Source organism: Rhinolophus ferrumequinum, chromosome 21 (assembly GCF_004115265.2).
Source record: "Rhinolophus ferrumequinum isolate MPI-CBG mRhiFer1 chromosome 21, mRhiFer1_v1.p, whole genome shotgun sequence".
NCBI classification, from domain to species: Eukaryota; Metazoa; Chordata; class Mammalia; order Chiroptera; family Rhinolophidae; genus Rhinolophus; species Rhinolophus ferrumequinum.
In genome coordinates this window covers 19,965,839-19,988,196 of record NC_046304.1, presented here as the reverse complement: position 1 = coordinate 19,988,196, position 22,358 = coordinate 19,965,839, and the positions used below count along the sequence as shown (strand labels likewise).

General features: G+C 36.7%; 3 protein-coding genes across 16 annotated transcripts in view; 2 read left to right on the top strand and 1 right to left on the bottom strand.

Moving 5' to 3' along the window:
* NF1 (neurofibromin 1) overlaps window positions 1-22,358 on the bottom strand; it is a 208,062-nt gene that overhangs the window by 36,218 nt on the left and 149,486 nt on the right. For all 12 annotated transcript variants that reach the window (XM_033090010.1, XM_033090014.1, XM_033090022.1 and 9 more), the window contains 2 exons: window positions 2,173-2,605; window positions 1,235-1,575 (listed from right to left, as the gene is read on the bottom strand). In XM_033090010.1, coding sequence (XP_032945901.1) covers window positions 1,235-1,575; window positions 2,173-2,605 — 774 coding nt within the window. The remainder of the gene's footprint in view (window positions 1-1,234; window positions 1,576-2,172; window positions 2,606-22,358) is intronic.
* On the top strand, window positions 5,401-9,713 carry EVI2A (ecotropic viral integration site 2A). Its single transcript, XM_033090030.1, has 2 exons — window positions 5,401-5,614; window positions 8,117-9,713. Exon 2 carries the CDS (start codon window positions 8,136-8,138, stop codon window positions 8,832-8,834), a length of 699 nt encoding a protein of 232 aa, XP_032945921.1. The 5' UTR covers window positions 5,401-5,614; window positions 8,117-8,135; the 3' UTR covers window positions 8,835-9,713.
* EVI2B (ecotropic viral integration site 2B) lies at window positions 12,198-21,811 on the top strand. Of its 3 annotated transcripts, none has more exons than XM_033090024.1 (3): window positions 12,198-12,333; window positions 16,203-16,273; window positions 19,046-21,810. In XM_033090024.1, exon 3 carries the CDS (start codon window positions 19,061-19,063, stop codon window positions 20,423-20,425), a length of 1,365 nt encoding a protein of 454 aa, XP_032945915.1. In that variant the 5' UTR covers window positions 12,198-12,333; window positions 16,203-16,273; window positions 19,046-19,060; the 3' UTR covers window positions 20,426-21,810. The 3 variants fall into 3 exon arrangements, with proteins under 3 accessions (XP_032945915.1, XP_032945916.1, XP_032945917.1); XM_033090026.1 differs by having other exon boundaries at window positions 12,219-12,333; window positions 16,159-16,273; window positions 19,046-21,811; XM_033090025.1 differs by lacking the exon at window positions 16,203-16,273 and having other exon boundaries at window positions 12,204-12,333; window positions 19,046-21,809.

The window sequence follows — 22,358 nt, the reverse complement described above, 5'->3', positions numbered from 1 at the left end:
ACTCTGTATATTGCAACAGCTATAAAGAACTGATGCTTCCTCAAATTGGGGGTAGGTGTCACAGACTCCTCTGAGCTAATAAAAGCTAAGCCCACACACAATTTTGTATCATTTTTGAGAGTTTGTAGACCCCATGAAACCCATCCAGGTAAAGAAATCTTGTTGTTGCTATTGTTGTTTTTCCTTTTAAATAAGGGAGAATCTGGGATGCTAGAAGGCCCACTTAATAAAACCTGGGCTACATTATATCCTAGGGAAGATTTTGTGAAGTTACGAATTTCTATCAGTAAAAAACCTTGACAATCCCAAGGTAGCTGGGACATAAAATTATCCTAACATGAAATGGAGAGGAGGAAAAGAGGGAAGGAGGATAAAGAGACATGGGTGGGGTGGCGGGGTACATTGGGAGGAAATACTATTTACAAGGCATAAACTATTTGCTAGGTGCTACGCTATACTACCACACATACTATTTATTAAACATTTCTAAGTGTATAAGGATGGCATTATCACTTTTATTTTAAAAACGAGGAAACTAGAGCTCAGAGAACTTCACTACCTTGTTTAAAGTCATACATAATAGTAGATCTGGCTTTAAACCAAATCTACTGACTCAACAGGCCCTCTTCTTTCCTCATTCATGTTCAGATTATTAAGCCTAAACAGAACCAATTATACTCTGCTCAGATGACATTGCTATTGATCCTGGGTTTCTTTCAAGAATTTTGTTAAAGCCACATAGATGGAAAGTATGCAGTAATGTTACTGTTTGAGTTATTGAACATTAAGCCTTTCTTTCTCAAACAATGATAATCTAATTTGACTACAGGGAAACTTAATAGTGATAGACTTTTGAACACCGGAAAACTTAATTAGAGAACTCAGAAGAGGGGAAACTTAATTTAGGAGTAGACTTAAAAAAAAAAAAAAAAAAAAAGAGGACATTTTTTTGGAAAAAAAAAAAAAACCACCCCAAAACTGCTATGTTGTCTGTTTCATATGCAAGTTTCCTGGAGAAAGGACATATATTGGTTTAGTGTGAATCACCCTATTCTGAATTCCACCGTTCATGTGAATAGTCCACATGCGGTCGGTCACGTTGGTTAACCAAGATAGCATACCTTCCAATTTACAGTATTAGGGTAGAGGCTGCTTTAAAAGCTTATTAAGTGGTCTCATTTTAAAAGCAACAAACCCTGAATAAAGTTGAATTTAAAAAAAACAAAAAACCTACCGTAAACTAGGGTCTGAACTGCCTAAATTAAGTAACGCGATATTGAGCAGCGTCCCAGGGACATCTTTTGGCCGAATCTTGGTGTGCTGGGGGATGGAGTCGGGCTGCGACAGCTCCCAACGCGTCCGGATGTGGATGATAGACTGGACAATTGCATCGCACTCCTGGTGCATGAAGGTGAGTGGGGTGCCCTGGTTTGCAATGGTTAAGGTGAACTGGTTCTCATCCACTAGGCAGATCTCTTCAATTTCCGAAGCATAATAGATATCATTTAGAAAGACTGACTGCCCCAGGACTTTTGTTCGCTCTGCTGAGGTTACTTGAACAGCAGTAGAACCAACCTGGAATGGTGAGAGAGGGGGAGTAAAGAAGAATTAAATTCCATTATGTTGAATTTTAAGAGCCCCCCCCCAAATCAACCAACCAACCAACCAACCAAAATACTATGTTTGCCATTTAAGGAAGAGTTACCAGCATTACATATTCAAAGGGGTTCAATAATTATTGTGATAAATGCTCTCAAAAGAGATTGAAAACGTCAGGAAAAAGTTAATTGTTTTTAAAACAGGTCAAGAATCCCATAGACAATTACTGATTTTATCCTAGAGGTCATGTTCCTCACTCTGCAAAACGCATGTAATAACCAGAATTCTCTCTAGAAAATTTCCACTTTCCACGCATCCCTACCATTTGACTGACATATAGCAAACTGCCCCCTCTACAACACTGTCCTGCCTCCAGCCCAACCTAGAATATAATGAAGTGTACACCTCTCATATTGTCCGCAGGCCCTCCATGAAGATAGAAAGCTCAGTTTTCCTCCATCTGGACTTACTTTACATTTCATAAACTACTATGGGGACACCTAAGAAGGCCAGCATGCAGTCTGTTTCGTCAAGAAAGGCAGTGAATCATTTACCTACCACAGCGACACTTACTTTAATGGACACCTTGGTGTCTTTGTGAGCTAGCTTGAGCGCATTGTGGAATACCTTCAGGTCCTCTTCTAAAGCCAAGGTGGCAGCGGGAAGTTTCTGCTGTTCGTGCTCTATGTGCTCGGCCAGTTTCCCAGGACAGTCTATGAAAATGAGCCTTTTGCTGCCTTTGAGGCCAGTCAGCAGCCGCTCGTGATATTTGGTGTACTCCCTGACCCAGGAGTTACAGTTATAGATGTAGACTGCAGAGACATTGTCATAAGCAAATCCGGGGAAAACAACGAACCACTTGGAGAGAAAGTCCGTTTTAAAGCGATTGCTAGGCCCCGTATGGGTAAGGTCCACTACAATTTCATATGGCTTTGCATAATATGGCTTTAAAGTCAGCAAGACGTGGTATATTAGCAAATCACCGTTGATTTGACCAGTTTTGAACCTAAGGAAGATGACAAAAAAGGACACAGTTTGTTGAACAGAGTTCTGACTAAATATACAGATGCTACTATTTTATTATTATACTTTGTTTTCTGATTAGTTTTCTAGAGAAAACTAACAATAATACTAAACAATTCTACAAAGTCTGGGTCCATTTTTTAAATTAGCTGTTCTTTAGACCTTGAGAAGCAAGGCTGAAGTAAAATGGAAGAAACAAATCTCCAAAAACTTTGAGCGACACCAGTAACAACAAACTTGCCCCCCACAGCCAATCAAGGAGGAAGGCACTGGACATTAGTTGGTTGCCTCCAGGCCCACCAAATTTCCCAGGTGAACAGTTTGGGTGGAAATGACTCACCTGAAGCCCTGAAGAGAAATGAATGGCTCTAGTGAATTTATTTATCCCACCTCGACCAGAGAGAATGGTTCAGCAGTGATCACATGATTCAAATCAGGACAACCAGGGCCAAAGGGGCCCAATTCAGAGACTGTAGCTTAAACTGTTAGAAATTGAGACCTTTGCTTTCCTGATGTTTATAAACAAGGGAACACAGAGCCATCCTGGGAGGTGTTAGCTTGTATCTTGAGTATGAAGGAAAACCCTGCCTAATAAGTGAAGATATGGAGGAGAGAAATGAAGAAAGAAACTGCGGCCCTGTTCATTGCACTTCAGTTCTAGATAAAGCCTTTCCTGGAATCAAATTTATCCCTGGACTGTTAAGTTGTGAGCGCCAATAAATTCTATTTCTTGATTAAGCCACGTTAGGCCATATGTTGCTTACACTAAAAAGAATGCTAATCAATGTAAGCCGTCGAGGTAAGGACCGTCAGAAGGCCCTGAAGCACACAGTACTAGAATTTCAAACCAAGACAACCTCTATGAACTTTGGCCCAATGTTCTATACCTGATGTGGTTCTACTACAACGAACACTGAGACAAATTATCCTCACCTCAGCGTTTTTAATATTGTTGAGAGGAAATAAGATAAAAATACGATAGGTTAAATGCTTTTGAAATAAAAGAAAACTACTTCAAGATCAAAGAAAAAATATGAGGTAGTATATAATTACCTGTCAAAGGAACTGCAGGGGAAAATACAATTAAGTTCAGAAGAGAGAGAGAGATGAACACAAACTGGACAATCAATGAAAGCTACTTAGAAGAACACAGTGGCTGAAGCGGGCAGGAGGAATTTCAAACTCAACGAGAGGAGGGGGTGGCAGGCCTCTTGGAGAGAGAGAGGTAAAGAGGAAAAGAAATAGGTACTAGATGTGTTGAGGCAACAGTCAGCTAGGTTAGCTGGAATGGAGGATTCATGTAGAGAAGTTTTAAGAGATAAGGCTGGGAAAATACCCAATAGGTAATTTGTGAAGGGACTAAAACTGTTCAACTAGGGGGCTCAGGTTTTCTCCTAGGAGCTTGGGATTCCTGAGAGGATGTTCTGTGTAGCACCAGCTTTAGCTGTGCTTCTTGATTTAAAAATGCAGTTTCTGGGTCCCAGCCCAGACCTACGAGTACATATATATCTATGCAGTGGGGCATAAATCTGGCAGTTTTCATCATTACACAACCTTCTTATCTGATATTTACGTGCACCAATATTTCCACATCACTGATGTAGGTGTTCAAGAGTTACTCAACTTTATTTTCTTTTAAAGAAAGGGGTGATATGATCAAAGGAAGTGATATATACAAGATATACAAAGGAGTTGGGGCCAGTAAAAAAGATCTTGTAGTCTAGGTATGGCCTAACAGGGATCTGAGATACAGTCATGCACCACTTAAAGACGTAGGGATATGTTCTGAGAAATGTGTTGTTAGGTGATTTCATCCTGCAAACATCAAACCTATTACTGTAACTGTATGTGTTACTTTTACGTGACTGGTTGTGCAGTAGGTTCGTTTACACCAGCATCACCACAAACATGTGAGTAATGTTTTGTGCTATGATGTTACCACAGCTACTCGGTGATAAGAATTTTTCAACTCCATTGTATACTCTTGGGGGACCACAGTTGTACATGCCATCTGTCACTGAACCGAAATGTCGTCATGTGGCGCAAGACTGTGCTATGGTGATAGCAAAAATAGGTGCCAGTCAAAAAGAAACCAATCTAAGAATATGAAGAAAAGATTGACATGATCCAAGGTCTGATCAGAGTTGTAAGGAAGGTCTTGAATTAAAAGGATTTGCTGTATACCAAGCCTCTGAAATCACGATGAATGTTACTATCACGAACAAAAACAGAGATTATGAGAGGCAGACACTTTTTGAAAGAAAAATGTCCATTTTAATACAATGTCCATTTTAAGACAATGCATACGAGGTGATGACAGGACATTCAAGGGGAGAGTGTGTGTGTGTGTGTGTGTGTGTGTGTGTATACACTAAACCACACAAAAGCACTTTCTGTCCATCTACGTTTACGACATATTTTCTCAAACCTTTGCAGTTCCACAACTTGCGGTGGATTACGTATATTGCTATTTCTATTACCTGACCAATACTCCAGGTCTCCAAACTCGTGTTATCAAATCAGTCTGTGTATACAAATACAATTTTTAGAGATTTTTAATGCTGCAGGGAAAATGCCATTTCATCTTCTTTTCAATGACACTAACTTACCAATCAAAAGCATATAGCAGACCTACATAACGAGCATAAGGTCAGGAGGCATTAAATGGAAAACCCTCCCCACCCTGGAGGCGGGGATTTGTTCTACAAAGCCTCCTGTCATGCCAGGGGCCAGCTAAGCACGTTGGATTTTTTTCTTTTTTTTCCCTGTGACAAGTGCTTTAGTTGCAGCAGAAAGGAAATGTGTCATCTGTGGTTTGGTTTGAAAACTGGAAAGCTAGCTGTGCATATCCTTTTTAACTGCAGATTTACTTTAAGGTTCATATTCTCCAAGTCTCTCCTGCTTTAAATTACTTGGAAGCTGTGCCTCAGGACAAGAAAAGTGGCTCATTAAAATCAGGTTATAATCAGAGTTTGACGAAGCATTTTGTAAGGTAGGTAATATATGTGGCTTTTCTTCTGCCTTTTCACTTATAACTTTGTACAGATTAGTGCTTGAGGAAGTGCTTCAAAGAGTACCTAAGAATCTTACTAACAAAAGTAGAATAGAAGCATAAGTGATGGAAAATGTCTGCTGGTTTTTACTGTCCTGTGAAGTAAAAAAAAAAAAAAAAATTCTATTTAAGTTAGAAATGGAAAGATTTACCATCAACATAGAGTTTTAAATTAGGATTAGAAACGATCTGAGTTTAGACAGCACAGTGAACTGGAAAGTTTTGTTATTAAAAGAAAGTTTTAAAAAGAAATTTTTTATTACTGGTGCTTAGGCATTATAAATTTTATTGAAAATGACCAGAGATAAAGAAAACTTTGGATAACATAACCTGGCCTCCATGGCATAAATTAAGGATTAGAGATAGTCCTCTATTCTCAGGCATTTTGCTAAGCGTTTGTTTATTTGGGGATGGCAGTACATCTGGCTGAAGACAATTAACAGCGGGCCTATTATCTATCCCTGTTGGTAAGCAGTGTTAAAACGAATACTATGACGCATCCTACATTGTTAGCGAACTAATGTGACAATGACAAGAATGACCCACTTTAAATCATTTTAGCATCTATGCAGAAGGCTAGTTTTGTATAAAAGGATGGAAATTACTCGCTACCCCAATTTAAAGTATTTCTCTTTGTGAAAGAATCATAAAGCGGCCACAGACTCGGCATTCAACTTAGAAATTGAAGCTTAGCACTATTATATAGAAGTCAGTGCACAATATCTTTCACTGTCTATTAAAGGGCACAATCCAAAAAGCAATCGTAATTCTAGGACACATAATAAAGGTTTTCTTCTTCCCTACTGTTAACAGGAAATACTACTTCAGAGGTTAGCTTCCAGTTATAGCATTGTCTATTATATGCTACTTTCGTTTGTATAATAACATACGCTACTAGTTATTCTCATTTTCTGTATATCGATAGTATACAAATAGTATCCAATGACACAAAACAACTATTTCTTATAAAACCTTGAAACTCATAGAAGCATGATTAGCAGTAGCTAATCCAAGCTAATCCAACCTGTGTTGCTTGGAGTGGACTAGAAATGCTGAATCTCAGGTCCCTCCTAGACCTGTGGAATCAGAATATGCATTCAAAAGTAAAACGACTCCCATACACAGTCAAGTCTGAGAAGAACTTCTATAAAATAGGAGAATAATCTAGTTTTTCCTTCGAAATCCCTCAAATGAATGTTAACAATAAAATCTCTTATGAAAGTAGCTCAGACAAACTGGAATATTATTATAAAAGAGACAGCTCAAGAATGGTAATAAATCTTTCTGGTTTACCAGTACCTAAACAGATATGCCAACTCTTTTACATCTTCAATCATAAGGTGGATGACAAGAATTAGGAACAGACTGTCCCCTTTTTGTACTGGCTTCCAGGAAACTCAGAGCCAAAACTGAAATTCAACTTTTTCATTTATATGTTGAGAATCTTACCATCTGCTTTGACTTCCCACTTCAGTCTAAATCCCCATGATCCTGATGCTATATTTCTTTCTATTTTATTATATAATTTATTTTTAAAATTATGTCAAATTCATAGGAATATTCATAGGAAAAATGCTGGGCATAAATGATGATAAAAAGTCCATTTTTGTTGAACTTTTGAGATTATTCAGAATTCTGCCTCTTTTTCTTCGTAATACCAGATTTTTAGGTTGAGAAAAACTGGCACATCTTCGGCCTTTCCTTTCAGAAAGCCACAATGAGTCAAGTGATACGCAGGTGAAGAGAGAACCACCACCACAAACTTGCTTTCACAAATTCTGGGAATATATTTCTAAGTACCAGTTTTATTCTAAGCTTCAAGATAAACATCCAAGAAGAAAAAAGAGTACCTTGAATTCCTTTTTTTTTTTCATTGCTACCGCACTTCCCCTTTCCTGAACCCACCCAAAAGCCGCTTGCATTTTATTTTCATAAAATGCTCAAGGCCACATTTCTCCTTTACTATAAAGGTTGGTGACACATTTGTTAGAAGGTGGGGAATTTCTGCAAAAAAAGGTCCTTAAATGGAGGTGGGGAGAGCGATCCAAAAAGTCAAAGCAGAAGTGTCTGACTCAAAGCTGAAGTCTAGCATGCTTAAAGGGAGAAAACTATCTATAAAGCCATGGTATCCAGTTTATCATGGTTAATAATTATTTGCTAATGCTAACTTCTTGTAATGCTAACTTCTAAGCACTTAAAAGAATAATAGAAATTGTTTTTTGTTTGTTTGTTTTTGTTTTTGAGATTGTTTCTTTATACATAGTTTAATAGAAAAAAAATCTGTTGAGAAGGAATTCAAACATGATAGCAAATATTAGGCCTAAGCTTGCAGCTCACTTCACTTGTAACAACATATCAGTTGTCTATCTTGTAACTGTATTTACCAAAACCAGGAACCATTATTCTTTCACAAATTAACAAATTATATTTTTATCTCAACAGATTACCCATACTCCTGGACATGGAACCCATGGGACATTACCTGCATCTTGCCTTTCTGATGACAACAATTTTTTCTTTGTCGCCTGGAACAAAAGCAAACTATACCCATCTGTGGGCTAACAATACTACTGTCTGGGATCCAGAGATTCAAAATAAGACAGACAGAAACCAACATGAAAACATTAACACAAACCCTACAATTCCTAAAGTAGATAAAAAAAGTAATTCTACAAACATGACTGAAATAGCAACACCACCGCGTATCGAATCTTTAACTCCTAAATCTGACTTGGAGCTTCACACACCTTCTGTTGTTAGGAACATTTCTCCAACATTACCGAACATTGAAAACACAAGCAAAAGTCACAGTGAAATCTTCAAAACAGACGTCTGTGAGGAAAACAACAACAAAATGGCTATGCTTGTTTGCTTAGTTATAATTGCAGTGCTTTTTCTTATCTGTACCCTTCTATTTCTATCAACTGTGATCCTGGCAAACAAAGTCTCATCTCTCAGACGATCAAAACAAGCGGGCAAGCGTCAGCCTAGAAGCAATGGTGATTTTCTGGCAAGCAGTGGTCTATGGACTGCTGAATCAGACACTTGGAAAAGGGCAAAACAGCTCACAGGGCCCAACCTGATGATGCAATCTACTGGAACGCTCACAGCTACAAGGGAAAGAAAAGATGAAGAAGGAACTGAAAAACTCACTCACTAACAGAGGCTTTAGTGGAGAAAAATGCAAACAGCAATGAGAAAGTTTACGGAGTAGAAACAAAGTTAGATATTTAATGCCAACATGTTGGTCTGATGGTCTAAAATTTGACTTCGCAGGCCTTGCAATTTAGAATCAAGCAGGTGAGGGTGGGGAGAAGTATGCCTGCTTACTTAATTACTTAAACTGTGCACTTTTGTTCTGACACTGAGTATTTTAAAAAGCAAATTATAAAACAACCAAGAATTTGGGGAAGTTTTTAAAGATAAGTTGAAGGGACTAACAGAGGTAGAAAGGGACAATTAAATAAATATTTCCTGTTCAGCAATAGTAGTTAGATGATCTCCGTCTGAATATAATCAAACTTTGAAGAGTTTTAGTGTGTCCTTAGAGGCAAATATACACTTCAACATTTAACAGAAGTCAAATTCCTAATGCATAGAGTTGAACTGTATAGTTTAATGGTACCTTCTTTGCTGAATGTGACAGAATCAATACCAGCTCATATATCAACACAGCTAATTTTATGCTAGATGTTTTCATCTTTACATATGGCACACACATGAAAATGTTTTTCTACTATAAATATTTAATTAAAACTTTTAATTTTATATAATACTCATTAGAAGAAAACTGACTATATATATTTGCATTCACTTTGTTATCTGAGAAGAACACACTGTAAAGATCAATAATAGAGCACAACTGAAACAGATGAGATTTATCACCACGACAAAAGGCGATAGCATAAATGTAAAGCATATCGTACTGTTTAAGACTAACATACCTCTGTTCTATAAATACTGCTCATTGGATTATGTATGGCAAATATCCAAAGGTTGATTAATTGAACTTCAAGGAAGCCAAGTGGCCTAATAAACGACCAATTCTATTTTGGTTTTTTTTCCACTACGATGTGAACAAAGGAAAGATGTGTGTGTGTGTGTGTGTGTGTGTGTGTGTGTGTGTGTGTGTGTGTTTGTTCTAATTTGGAAAACAGGATTACTTCAGGTAAATGTTTAAGAAATTGGGTTTAAGTAAAATAATGACTTACATTTACATCAAGGCTTCCATTTTCAATTAAATATATTATAAAAGTTGGATTGAGAGATTTTCCAACTATCTACTGAAACTGACACAGGACGCCTTAATCAAACACTAACCCATTTTAAAAATCACATTTACAATTGAGCATTTATTTTGGGCAATAAGCTAGACATTTAAGACAAGATTTTATATATTTTTTCCCAAGTGTGACCACAATCTTGTGCTCCCTTTTAGGTTAGTGATTCTCATTCTGGCCTCTGTACCGTGTTTCCCTGAAAATAAGATGTAGTTGGACCATCAGCTCTAATGCGTCTTTTGGAGCAAAAATTAATATAAGACCCGGTCTTATTTTAATATAATATAAGACCGGGTCTTATATAACACAATACAATATAATATCAGACCGGGTCTCATATTAATTTTTGCTCCAAAAGACGCATTAGAGCTGATAGTCCAGCTATGTCTTATTTTCAGGGAAACACAGTATCTGAATCACCTGAAGAGTTTTTAAAACTCACCAATGCCTAACTCCCACCCTCTCCTCCTTCTGATTCAATTGCAATGAGGTGAGCTCCAGGCACTGGTAATTTCTGCGTAATTCTCTAGGTGATATTGCTCTTGGTCATTAAATTCACTTTTTACAAGTTCCATGGCTCCTAAGATCTAGGCTACATCTTAAAACGAGAAGACAAAATAAAGCATCCATTTTATTACCAATTTGTTACCATTTGTCAAAAATAATTCATTCCCTAAACAATAAATCATAACCATATTATTCCGGATAAAGCTAAATGTCAACAAAGTAAAAGGAAAGCAAGAGAATACTCATGACAAGCACGGTGACAGCAGGTTCTCTTTTGAGGAGTAGGACCACATGGAAATGAAACTGGGAAGAGCTCCTGTTTCATAAAAATTAAAAATTTGAGATCGTGTATTAAAATACATAGTCATAACACAAAGCACTCCTTGAATCAAGTGTCATATATAAATACTTGGAGGAAATTAAAACAATTCAGTGTCTTTTTAAAAATAAGTTAACTAGGCAACTACTTTTATATTCAACATACAGGTCAAACATTGTCTCACAACGTAGAAAGCTTCTACTGCAGGATTAGTTACAATTCATCATTCACTACCTTGGCTATTAAACATGCATCCTCTGAAGGACACCATCCAATGATAGCTCATGAACAAACAGAAGTGGTTCCTTTCCGAACCTGATGTTTGACAATGATAGGTTATGTTCTGAGTTCAAATTTTAAAAGTTATTTTTGAACAAAGACACTTTTGTTTTCTACTACTGGGTATTACAGTCCACAGGCTAACTTAGGGCTTTTAAAATAGTCAGTCAAAAGTTTATAGCATTTTGATTACATTCTGCTTTTTAAAAAATGATTATTTTTGCACTAAGTTATAAGAACCTTGCAGTTAAGAACTGAGTCTTTCTTAATATTCGGTGTTCCTCTGCAGTGACTAAGGGAAAGCAGGGCATGGTTCACTACTTACTGTTTTCTACTATTTCTACTGTAGCACGTGTTATGTGAGGCACTTCACATTTATTTAATCCCATAATAAATTTACACATTAGGAATTATGATCTCATTCTTCAGGTGAAGAAAGAGGCTAGAAGGTGACTTGCCCAAAGAAATTTTTATCAGATGGACTCATACTCTTTTCAAAAAGCTTTGCTTAGTTCACTTATTTAAAGAATGATTCCCAATTTATTTTTCTGCTGACCTACTTTGTTGGTCATCAAAGAGTTGTGGACTTGAACGAAAAAATCATTCAGGAAAGCATTTGGTCAAAAAAATTTAATTACACTTTTACCTGGGCTCTTCCTAAATTATGCATGAGGAAATAACATTCACATTTACTACTACCTACTGCGTGTGAGACATTTGTACGTTATGTTATCTTATTTAATCTTCACAACTCAGTATGCGAAATATTCCTCCAGAGGAGGAAATGGTGAATCAGAAGAGCAGCTACTTGCCTGAAGTCACACCAGTGAACAGAACACATCATTCACTTCCCACGAAAAGAAATCTCACTACGGGTAATAACCCAACGGGCAGTTTTTCCTTAGAACACAGGACTTGCGCTCCAGTGCTCTAGTCTAAATATTTAATTTACATAATCACATTTCTAGAGAGTCTCAAGTGTTTACTTATAAAAATTCATTAAAAGCACTCAAATCATATAGAGTATAGTTTCAAATTGTGTTTCAAAATAAGTTCTGTTAAAAGGAGTACATTTCTTAGTCATTTTGTGGCTTGCTGCACTTCCGGAACCAACTATTGATAAACTTCCTCCTTTTCTACAGGAACCATTTCAGTTTGCCAGAGGACCATTTTTAATCTCAACTGAACCACCCCTTTTGCTTCCTTAGCCAAATCACCAAAATGTGCAGTTAGAACAAGAATTTAGCATCCTGCAAAAGAAGTTAACAACTGAGGTAAGAAAATTTTCACACAAGCAATCTGGTTTGATCTTTGCATTACATAAAATTTATTTTTAAAACGAAAATGTCTATAATTTAAACTCTGATAGCCTAAAGATGTCTATAACAGGTCGTGCTGCACGGAATTAAACATTATTCAGTGTTGAGCTTGCCTTGGACAAAAAAATTTCACTGAGGTTTGTATGATATATAATTTCTGCTACTTTTGTTCATCTTAGTTCTGTAATTAAAAGAAATAAACTATAGCCATGGCAGAGAAAGCTAAGGGTTAGAAATAAAACTAGAATCCATGGGATATGACTGAATTTACAACCCCAAAATACTGACTGTTAAAAACTCTGATTTGCTTTCTATAAAATTTTCCTGTACATAACATAATCCATAGATTTAAATTATTTTTATTTTTAAATTCCCTTTAGTGTCTATAGTGAGAATGGTCACCTTCACCTTCACTTAATTTAAAAAGAAACCAAAGGAGATTAGATGAGGTACTCAGTTATCATTATTGTATATGACTTGTTTTTTATACAAGTAGAATTTTATATTTAGGTAATAGTGACATGAAAATATTGTCACTCATTTTTGAAGTTCACCAAAACTGTTATAAAATACAGGCATATGTAATCATATCATCTAAATATTTATGTCACATATTACCTGACTCTTTAGTGAACAGTGTAAAATAGATACAGGAAAAAACAACAGAATAAACAATAGAAAATTGCTAATATGCATCAAAGATGACTGTTCTGTAAGCAAACTGGGTAATTACAAAATAAATATTCTCCAGATTAAAAACTGCAAATAGTTTACATAGACTTGCAATATTATGAAATAATAAATTCATAATGGGTGATATCCTATATTAATATTTCATAAATACTTAACAACTTTTCCTTATAGAACTCCACTTTGGATTTCTTCTAAGTAACTATTACAGAAGTTAGAAAATAAAGACTTTAATCTCTTTTTTAGACAAGACTTGTCTATATATTTTTAAAGGCTCAGCCCCAAATTTAGAGTTTAATAATACTTGTGTTTTTCAACTAATTCCTATATAGTTCTACTTAGGAGAAAACTATGAATTCTGAAAAAGTTTGAATTTGTTAAATATAAATCTGATGCCTTTCAATGTCCAATCTTTAAAAATCACGTCAAACGTGACAGTTTATAGGCTAACCACTCAAAACTCCCATAACTTTTTTTATGGAATCACAGGACTAAAATGGTTTTCTAGTAGCCCTTTATGCAAGACTACCTCTAAAAGTTAGTTATATATCTGTTCCCAGAGAGTCCACATTTCCTTTCTTCACAAAGCATTTTTACCTTATAATTTTACTGTAAAAGACAGTGTGGCATACATAGTGACAAGTTATACGTAGTAGGAAAGGGCTCTGGTATAAGATTGATACGGGTTCTGTATTAGTGCTACTGTTTAGAGCTGTGACACTTTGGCAAGTGACCCAGCATCTCTGTTGTCTCAGTTTCTTTATCCGTAAGATGAAGACAGCACCACCTGGCTCAGTAAAATAGGACAGTGCCCAGCATGTGGGGGGTACTCAGTAAATGGTAGATATTATTATTGATAACAGGTGGTCATCAAATACTTCCTACCAGAGTTCAAGGTCAATTTCCCTTTCTGCTCTTCCTCAATATAGAATTGCTGTTTTCTTCCTTTTATGGTTTGATAACTAGTTGGAGATACACTACTACTAAATTTTAATCTATTATATCTGTATTGTAACTTATATCAAAGTATTAAACTTCACCTATTATTTTTGGTACTGCTACCCACAATTGCCATTTTGTCTAGGATATGCTCTCCAAATCTCCTTGATTCCTTTTAAAAGACAATGATATTTCTTACCATTTTTAATTTAACTGCATTCATTTTAAATGCTGGGCCTTTCTTTTATGTATGCATTATATTAATGAGAACATGTCTAATATATGAGGACTCCTGCTTTACTGCAACCGCCTTTAAAATGCTTAGTTAAAACAGCTTATGTTTTTCTTCTTCTTTTAACAATTTTTGAAATTTTCAGGAAAAGCAAAGGGCAAAATCACAGATTTAAACCTTAAAGTGCCAACCTGAAATAATGAACAAAATACTGTCATACAAAGGTAGACAAATTTGGGATTAGTGTAAGCAGCAGACTGAGGGATTTCTAGAAAAAAATGCTATATAGAACGTGCATAGGTTATTTAGAGTAATTAGCAGGGATGATTCTGGGTAGAGCTGGGTGGGGGCAAAAAAAGAAAGACCATCTTAAGGCTATGTGGAGCAGACAGGAGAGTCTCAAATGAAAGATGGGTGAGTTTGAGAAGATGGGAGGTTCAAGTTCTCCAACTGGGAAGACAGCTGGCACCTCTGCTGGCTCCCTGTATCACAAATACCGGCCAGGGACAGAGCAGCATTCTGGGGCTGCTTCTTTCGTTACTTCAATCTTTTCTCACAACTTCTGATTGTACCCACTTTATTCTTCTACTCTAACTTCTTGCTAATTAATAACCACTTTTTCTTCTGCTTTTCATTAACTTTATTTTTTAATAGCACTCGAATTAATTGACCTCCCCTTTTCCCATATATTTGCTACTTGCTATCATTTTTGTCTTATTTTGTGTGTGTGTGTTTTTGTATTTCTTCGCATTCCCTTTTCACTTCATATTATCTGACATGTTCTCTTCTTGAATCCCCTGCTCTTTACGGTTCTTGCTACTGTCTATGCCTGCAAAAAACAATGCTGGAACTTCACGTACACACGGTTTATATATTTTAAAAATGCAGATGTTAAATAACTTTCTGCACTGGTCCTAACACTGACCTCACTGTCTCTGAGCTAGAAAAAGTCCGTTTCTTCACTAGTATATTCTCTATTTATTCTTTTTAAAGACCCTGCCCCCTCTTTTCTGGCCTATTCTGGATTGCTATAGAGTTCTAACACAGGTTCGAGCATTCTGATGCAGTAGACCCTAAGAGGGTACACAACTAATTGAGAAGTGGGAAAGGGGTAGGATAGATAAAAAATAAATGTGGTTTTAATACTACCATAAAGCTTAAATAGTAAGTGAAAAATCTCATATACTGAAGGCCCTATGACCTTCCTATTGACGAAAAGGCTATGAACCTATCAAAATTGATCTTATAAACTAAACTGGACTTATAGTTATGTTCCTGTTTGGGCTCTTTCTTCTCAAATGCCTTTTTTAGCTCACTGAAAAGAGGAACCTTTTTTTCTTTTTCTTTTTTTAAAATTTAAGTAAAGTCACAAAAGAGGGCACATTTTTGGGTGAAGACAAGTCATGGGCGATATTTTCTGTTGCTTTGGGTGGCATTTTTAAAAAACTAAAGTGAAACTCCAGTGATGAGGCCTTTCCTGGGGAGGTGGGGTGGGAATCTTTAAGAATAGCAGGTGGGAACTGCATGGATGACAACCATCTAGAGATGATTCAAATACCCATATTTATGCCAAAGTTTCGTTTTTTTCCTCCCTGTTAAGCCTTTTGAAAAATTGATAAAATCCAGAATTTAATAACTTAAAGTATTAATAAATAGTGAACAAGTGACATAGAAGGGAACCACAAAATCTAATACAGGTTAAATGTTTACTGGGCTCCCAACATATATGGATGGCACTTTGCCTTAAAAGAATCAACATATAAAAACATGAGGCAGTTCAGGGTAGCCCGGAAGACCAGATGCTTTGAAACTAGGTGATCCTGGATACCAATTCTGTATCCAGTCTGTCAGTAATAGTGATATAACCTCGGGCAAGTTACTTAACACATTTGGATGTGTTTCTCTGTCTCTACATCAAGGATTCATACCTTGAAAGATGAAAAGATTTCCATCTTCCTTACAGAATCATTTAGAGGTTACACGAAAGAAAGTATGTAAAACATCTGGGATAGTACAGCACATAGTATGTTTTAGGTAAGTATTTTTCTTTGTTTCTTTCTGGCTTCTTCAAGGTTCTTTATAATCTTGAGGGAGTGAGGATAAAGAGAGAATATGAAAAGTAATTAAAAAACAAACACAATTATTTAAGAGACTAGAAGTGTGAGGCCATACAGGAAGAATTATCTAAGGAACCACAGAGGTAACAAGAGCTAGGGGGACTCAGGGAACGGCTGATCTCTTTGGGCCGTGGTCAGTCATAAAGAACTTGCTTTCTGAAGGGGAATTTAAGCTGAGGTCTGACAGATGAGGACAGGTTCAGAAAGGCAGTCAGAAGGGGAGGGAAGGGCTGGGCTGGACAAAAAAGAACACACTCTAGGTGGCTGAAAACCAGCATAATTAAAAGTATCTGTTTAGGGGAAAAAAGTGCGTGTTTAGAAAGTACTTAAGATGGGGAAGAGGTACATATGGCTGAATGAGAAGTTTTAGTCAAGAGGTATGAGTCAGAAAGTACAGCATAGAGAATACAGTCAATAATCTTGCAACAACTATGTATAGTGCCAGGGGGATCAGTGCATAAGTTACATAAATGTCTAACCACTATGCTGTACACCTGAAGCTAATATAAAATAATATTGAATGTCAAGTGTAACTGAAAAAATAAAAAAAGAAAGAGATATGAGTCAGTACTGGTAAACTCAAGCCAGAAGGAAGAAAAGTCAGTTCAACATTTTTATCCTCACAGCAATGGGGAACTCTCAAGCAAGGGAGAAATAAGCTGATCATATGTGCTTTTCAGATTAAGTCATCAGTAGTGTGCAGGAGAGTTAAAGGAGAAATATTTTTAAATTTAGGCTTGAAGTACTAGAGAGAAAATAAACTGTACCAAAAAAAATCCACGTCTTTTTTCCTACTAAAATAGGGTAATTTATCATCACTGTGCACCAAGTGGTAGAAGAGTAAGCAATGAAAACTACTCAAATTTGCTGAACAGCTAGTCATTTACAAAAGTTGAGGGAGCGCCTTTTCTCCTTTTATTGTACCTTGCACAGAACATCAAATCTCTTTCAGACTGGCCTGCGAACCACAAAAAAACTTGCTTCTAATCATGTACACCAGGATCTAATACCCTGAGATTTTCCTTTCCCTAATGTTAACAAATAACTGAACGGTTACCATCGTGTTTAATAATGTGCAAAACAAGCAGATGCACGCAGAGCTGAAAAGTGTCTTTAGTATAACTCTTCACTTTAGAGGTAAGGCAACTGAGAACTGGAGCAATTGAAGTGACTCGTTCTCACGGTTAGATAGGAAGTGAGGTGGGAGAAGCAGAGCTGAACTGAACTCTTCAAGTTTTAGCATCTACTGCATCCCACAGAAAGTCCTGCCTGCTAAACTTATACTTGCCTTCTTTGCCCATGCCTATACGTTGTTCTCCTGGCTGGAATATTTTATTTGCTTAATTCACTCTCATAGACTTTTCAAGATTCAGTTCAAGTTTTACTTCTCTGAGAAACCTTCCCCACAGCCCTTCCAGGCTAGATTAGTTCCTCTGTGTATTTCCTGCATACCTTTATGAGAAAACTCATCAAATTATTATTTGTTAGTTTGTTTTTACCACTGGAATCTTTTTTTTTTTTTTTTAAATCTCCTAAACCTAGAACAGGTCCTGACTCAAAGATGATGTTTACCAACAAATGAATGAAAGTAGCAGCAGGACTGCATGACCAACCTGATAGGACTGACTCATCCAGATTCAAAGATCAGTTTAGGATTTTAGCAGAGGACCTTGAGTTGAATTGAATCCTTTAAAAATACAAGATCCTAACATACAGTGCTAAACACTAATGATAATGCAAAGATTACTAGCACAGTGCAAAAGAAGTGTACAAAGGTAGCACCGTTAAAAATAGACAGGCGGGGAGAGGAGTTAGTTTTGAGATGCAGATGAATTGTTTTAAATATGTTGAATTTGCTGACAGTGGGATATATACATATACATCCACCAAGAAGTCATACAAATGGAACTATTAGGTTGGTGCAAACGGAATTGAGGTTTAAAAGGTTAAAAATAATTGCAAAAACCACAATTCCCTTTGCACCAGTGTAATAGAATCAAGGAGATTTGGGCTGGATTGTACAGGTTTGGGAGTTATGGCATAAAGGTAAAAGCTGAAATCTTACAGGTTCCCATCAAAGAAAAGCAGATAAGATGAGGACTGAATATCAACTACCCACATTCAGGAGGCAAAAAACCCAAACAAACAGGAGCTAGCGAGATTAACATGAAAGGAAGACTCTTACAAAGAGGTCCTTGAAAAGTAGTAACGGAATAGTCAGTAGCGTCAAATGTAGTCAAGAGGGAGGGGGGAAAAAAGAGAGAGACGAAAGAAAAGAATTTTGGATAAAATAACAGATGGTTACTGGTGTCCTTCAAGGCAGCAGAATCAATAAATATACTTCAAATTGTAAAGGGAGAAAAAGCAGAGAGCAGGTGGAACTGACACACAAACCCCACATACTTGAGAAGTATGACTGAAATAACGGACTGTAACGTGGTGAAGCTAGAGAGGTAGCAAGGCCAAATACAGATCTTATGAAAGAATTAAGAGAAAATCACTGCCTCTGAGGTCCAAATGTTGTATGATAAGTTACAGTATATTCAAAATTTGTTTACAGAAGCCTATATAGGATATCAAGTCTAAATTAGGAATAATACATACTAATCAAGCACCTACCTGCTTTATACCAGACACCAAATGAAACCTAATTGTCTTTCTTTCTTTTATTATAAAACCACGGGTAAAGAGGAAACATTCTGAAATGGATCCCAAGTATTTCATCTTAATTTTATTTTGTGGACACATGAACAATACAGTTTTCTCAGAGACAGAAGCAATTACAACAGAGAAGCAGCCACAATCTCCTTTGTTTAGATCACCAATGCCACATGTCTCGGCTAATTTTCAAAACACAACAGGGAATCCTTTGGGTCAACCAACACAATTCAACAACATTTCTTCTAGACAATCAATACCAACTGCCCAAGTTGCTGCTGGACAACTAACACTAGCTGTCCATGCCTCTTCTGGAAAACCAGCAGGACACACTTCTGCTGGACAACCACTTGCCTACACCACCACCAGACAACCAATACCGACGGCCAACTCTTCCTCCCAACGAACAGCACTACCTATGTTCACCTCTGCCAAGCAACTACGAACATCTGCCCATACTTCCTCCAGACAATCGCCACCACTTGTCTATACTTCTTCTCAACAACTATCATCTGTCCACACCTCTTCCAAAACACCAATACCACCAACTGTTCCAAATCTCTCCATACAACCAACACCAGCTGTCAAAAGATCACCTAGGATGACACCAGGATTCAACCTAGAAACTCCCAGTACAGCCCCACGTAAAACCAATTCTGATTCCATAGCTGCCATATTAGTTGGTGTAACTCTGACTTTTATGTTGGTAGCTATCATCACTATTGTGCTATGCAAATGCTTGAGAAAACCAGTTTTAAATGATCAAAATTGGGCAGGTCGGTCTCCATTTGCTGATGGTGAAACCCCTGACATATGTCTGGATAACATTAGGGAAAATGAAATACCCACAAAACGTACGTCAATTATTTCACTTATGGCCTGGAAACCAAGCAAAAGCACACTTTTAGCAGATGACTTAGAAGTTAAGTTGTTTGAATCAAGTGAAAACATTGAAGATTCCAACAACCCCAAAACAGAAAAAATAAAAGACCAAGTAAATGGTACATCAGAGGAGAGTGTTGGTGGGTCAACAATCGGCACTGCTGTTTCTTCTTCAGATGATGCAGACCTGCCTCCACCAGCGCCTCCCCTTCTTGATTTGGAAGGACAGGAGAGTAGCTCATCTGACAAGCCCACAATGACCACTGTATCTCCTCTTCCAAATGATTCCATCAATCTCCCACCATCTCTGGACGGTCTCAATCCAGTCTGTCAAGATCATAATTCTGAGTTCAGACAGTCATTTCCACCTCCCCCTGACTCACTAAACTTGCCGGTGCCACCAGGAGATTTTATGGAAGCCCCGGAAAATTCCAACAATGAGATCCAATGTCAGGAATTCTCTGTTCTTCCTAACTCTGATCAAGATCTCAATGAATCCCTGCCACCCCCACCTGCAGAATTGTTATAAATATTACAACTTGCTTTTTTAGCTGATTTTCCATCCTTCTTAAAGAACTCCATTATTTTGTTTTTCTTCATGTGATGAAATATATTAAATGGCAGCTGGTAGCCAATTTTGATTTTTATTCAGGAACTACCTGAAAGGTGCTCAAAGCCCATGTGCATAGGCGGAACTTAGTTTTTAAAAAATATATAACAGTGATCTACTTACTGGCTATAGTATCTAACTTTAATATATAGCACATTTTACCTATGTGGAGGGTATATATCAATAACTTAACCATTTTGGAAGTAATCTACGTATACTTAATATTACCCAATAGATTTTTTTTCCTGAAAAGCTGTGTATTAAGTTACCTTGAATAAATAAAAATTCATTTTTCCATTTCAGAGTTTGAGGTAAATGAAATGAGAAATTATTTTCATTTTTAATTCCTAAACAAAATTCCAAGTTTTAAATTAATACCTCAAGTATTAAATAAATATTCTAAGTTCATGGGGATGAGTGATTAAAGTGAATGTTTGAGAATTGAGAAATTTCCTTTTAGCTCTCATTGGAAACAGTAAAACAAACATATTAAAACATCAAATTGGGGGGTTGGGTTGGGGACATTTATTCTGAAAAAAAAAAAATGAGTATGCACCAGAAAATGTAGACATTTTCCTGTCTTGTTGGGGGAGCACAAATTTTGAAACCAGCCTCTTTAAAAAGTTTCTTTTTTTTAACACACCTTAAGAACCCAAAGAAAACAAAATCTTACAGAAGAAAAAAACAAACAAAGAAAAAAACCCACTTTTATGGCTTCATTCCAAATTTAGATGATTTTTCCAGGAAAAACAGATTGTATCACAATACAGATGGTTCTCAACTTTCACTAAACTCATACTTTTTTGACACTATACATTCAAACTCTTCAACTGCTTTTCTTAGGCGGAATTTCATCTTTTATCCATTACCTAACAAGCAATAAATTTGAGTTACCAGAGTAGGACGGGTCCGATCTTGGTCACAGTCAAGGCGGGGAGTGTTCCTTTGCCTGCGCTTGTGTAGCTGCCTGAAGAAGCACTCCTTAGCCCAACAAGCACGTCATCTTTCTCCTCACCCCTCTCCCAACTCCTGGGGGAAACAGTCCCTTAGAATGAAGTGTGGTGGCCTTATTGGTAGCTTAACGTTGGAGAACCTCTTATAGTTCTGGGATTTTTAAGAACAAAATATGGTATTTATTTGTAGCATGGTGTTCAAGAAACTAACCAAGTTCCACCTTTAATAACAATTGGCAGGCTTCTGTACATTGAAATTTTATATACAATGTTTCTTTGTCAACCTTTTAAGCCATCCCTTACTGACCATGAAAACGTTTAATCTGCAAAAAACACTTTCCTGAGCTGCTTATATTTCCTGAATAAGCATGATGTTTATTGTCATATGTCATTGGTTCTCTTCTGTCTTCCACATTAAAAAGTGTCTTTCATGTATTTTTCAAACTTTGTACTAATTTTAAGGTTAATTTACCCAGCAGCAATCAGGAGCTTAAGAATTTCATATTACTCTTTTGAATTTTAAATATTCTAGTTAGAGTAAACAAGACATATTTTATATTTGGTCAAGACTTTAACATACCTGAAATCATCATAATCTTTCTCATTTTACCTGTAAGATTGTTACCTAACAGGCTTTTTCCACACTTTTGCTCTTCTATTTCATTACCTTCTTTTCTGACTTCTTGAAAGATAGGTATTGGAAAATATAAGCAAATACCAAGTCTCCCAACTAAATCAAGAACTGATGAGCTGGTTCTAGTCTTGTCTGATTTCTTTAAACACTACAGAAAGCTTTTCTCCTTCTGTTCTTGTATAACAGAAGAACAGACTACAGCCGGCAGCTGTTTTGTTTTGTTATTTTTTTTGTAATTTTTTAAAAAAAATTCTCTGTCGGGGGA

Coding starts and splice junctions, on each gene's coding strand:
- EVI2A (XM_033090030.1), top strand. CDS start 8,136: ATGGAACCCATGGGACATTACCTGCATCTTGCCTTTCTGATGACAACA.
- EVI2B (XM_033090026.1), top strand. CDS start 19,061: ATGGATCCCAAGTATTTCATCTTAATTTTATTTTGTGGACACATGAAC.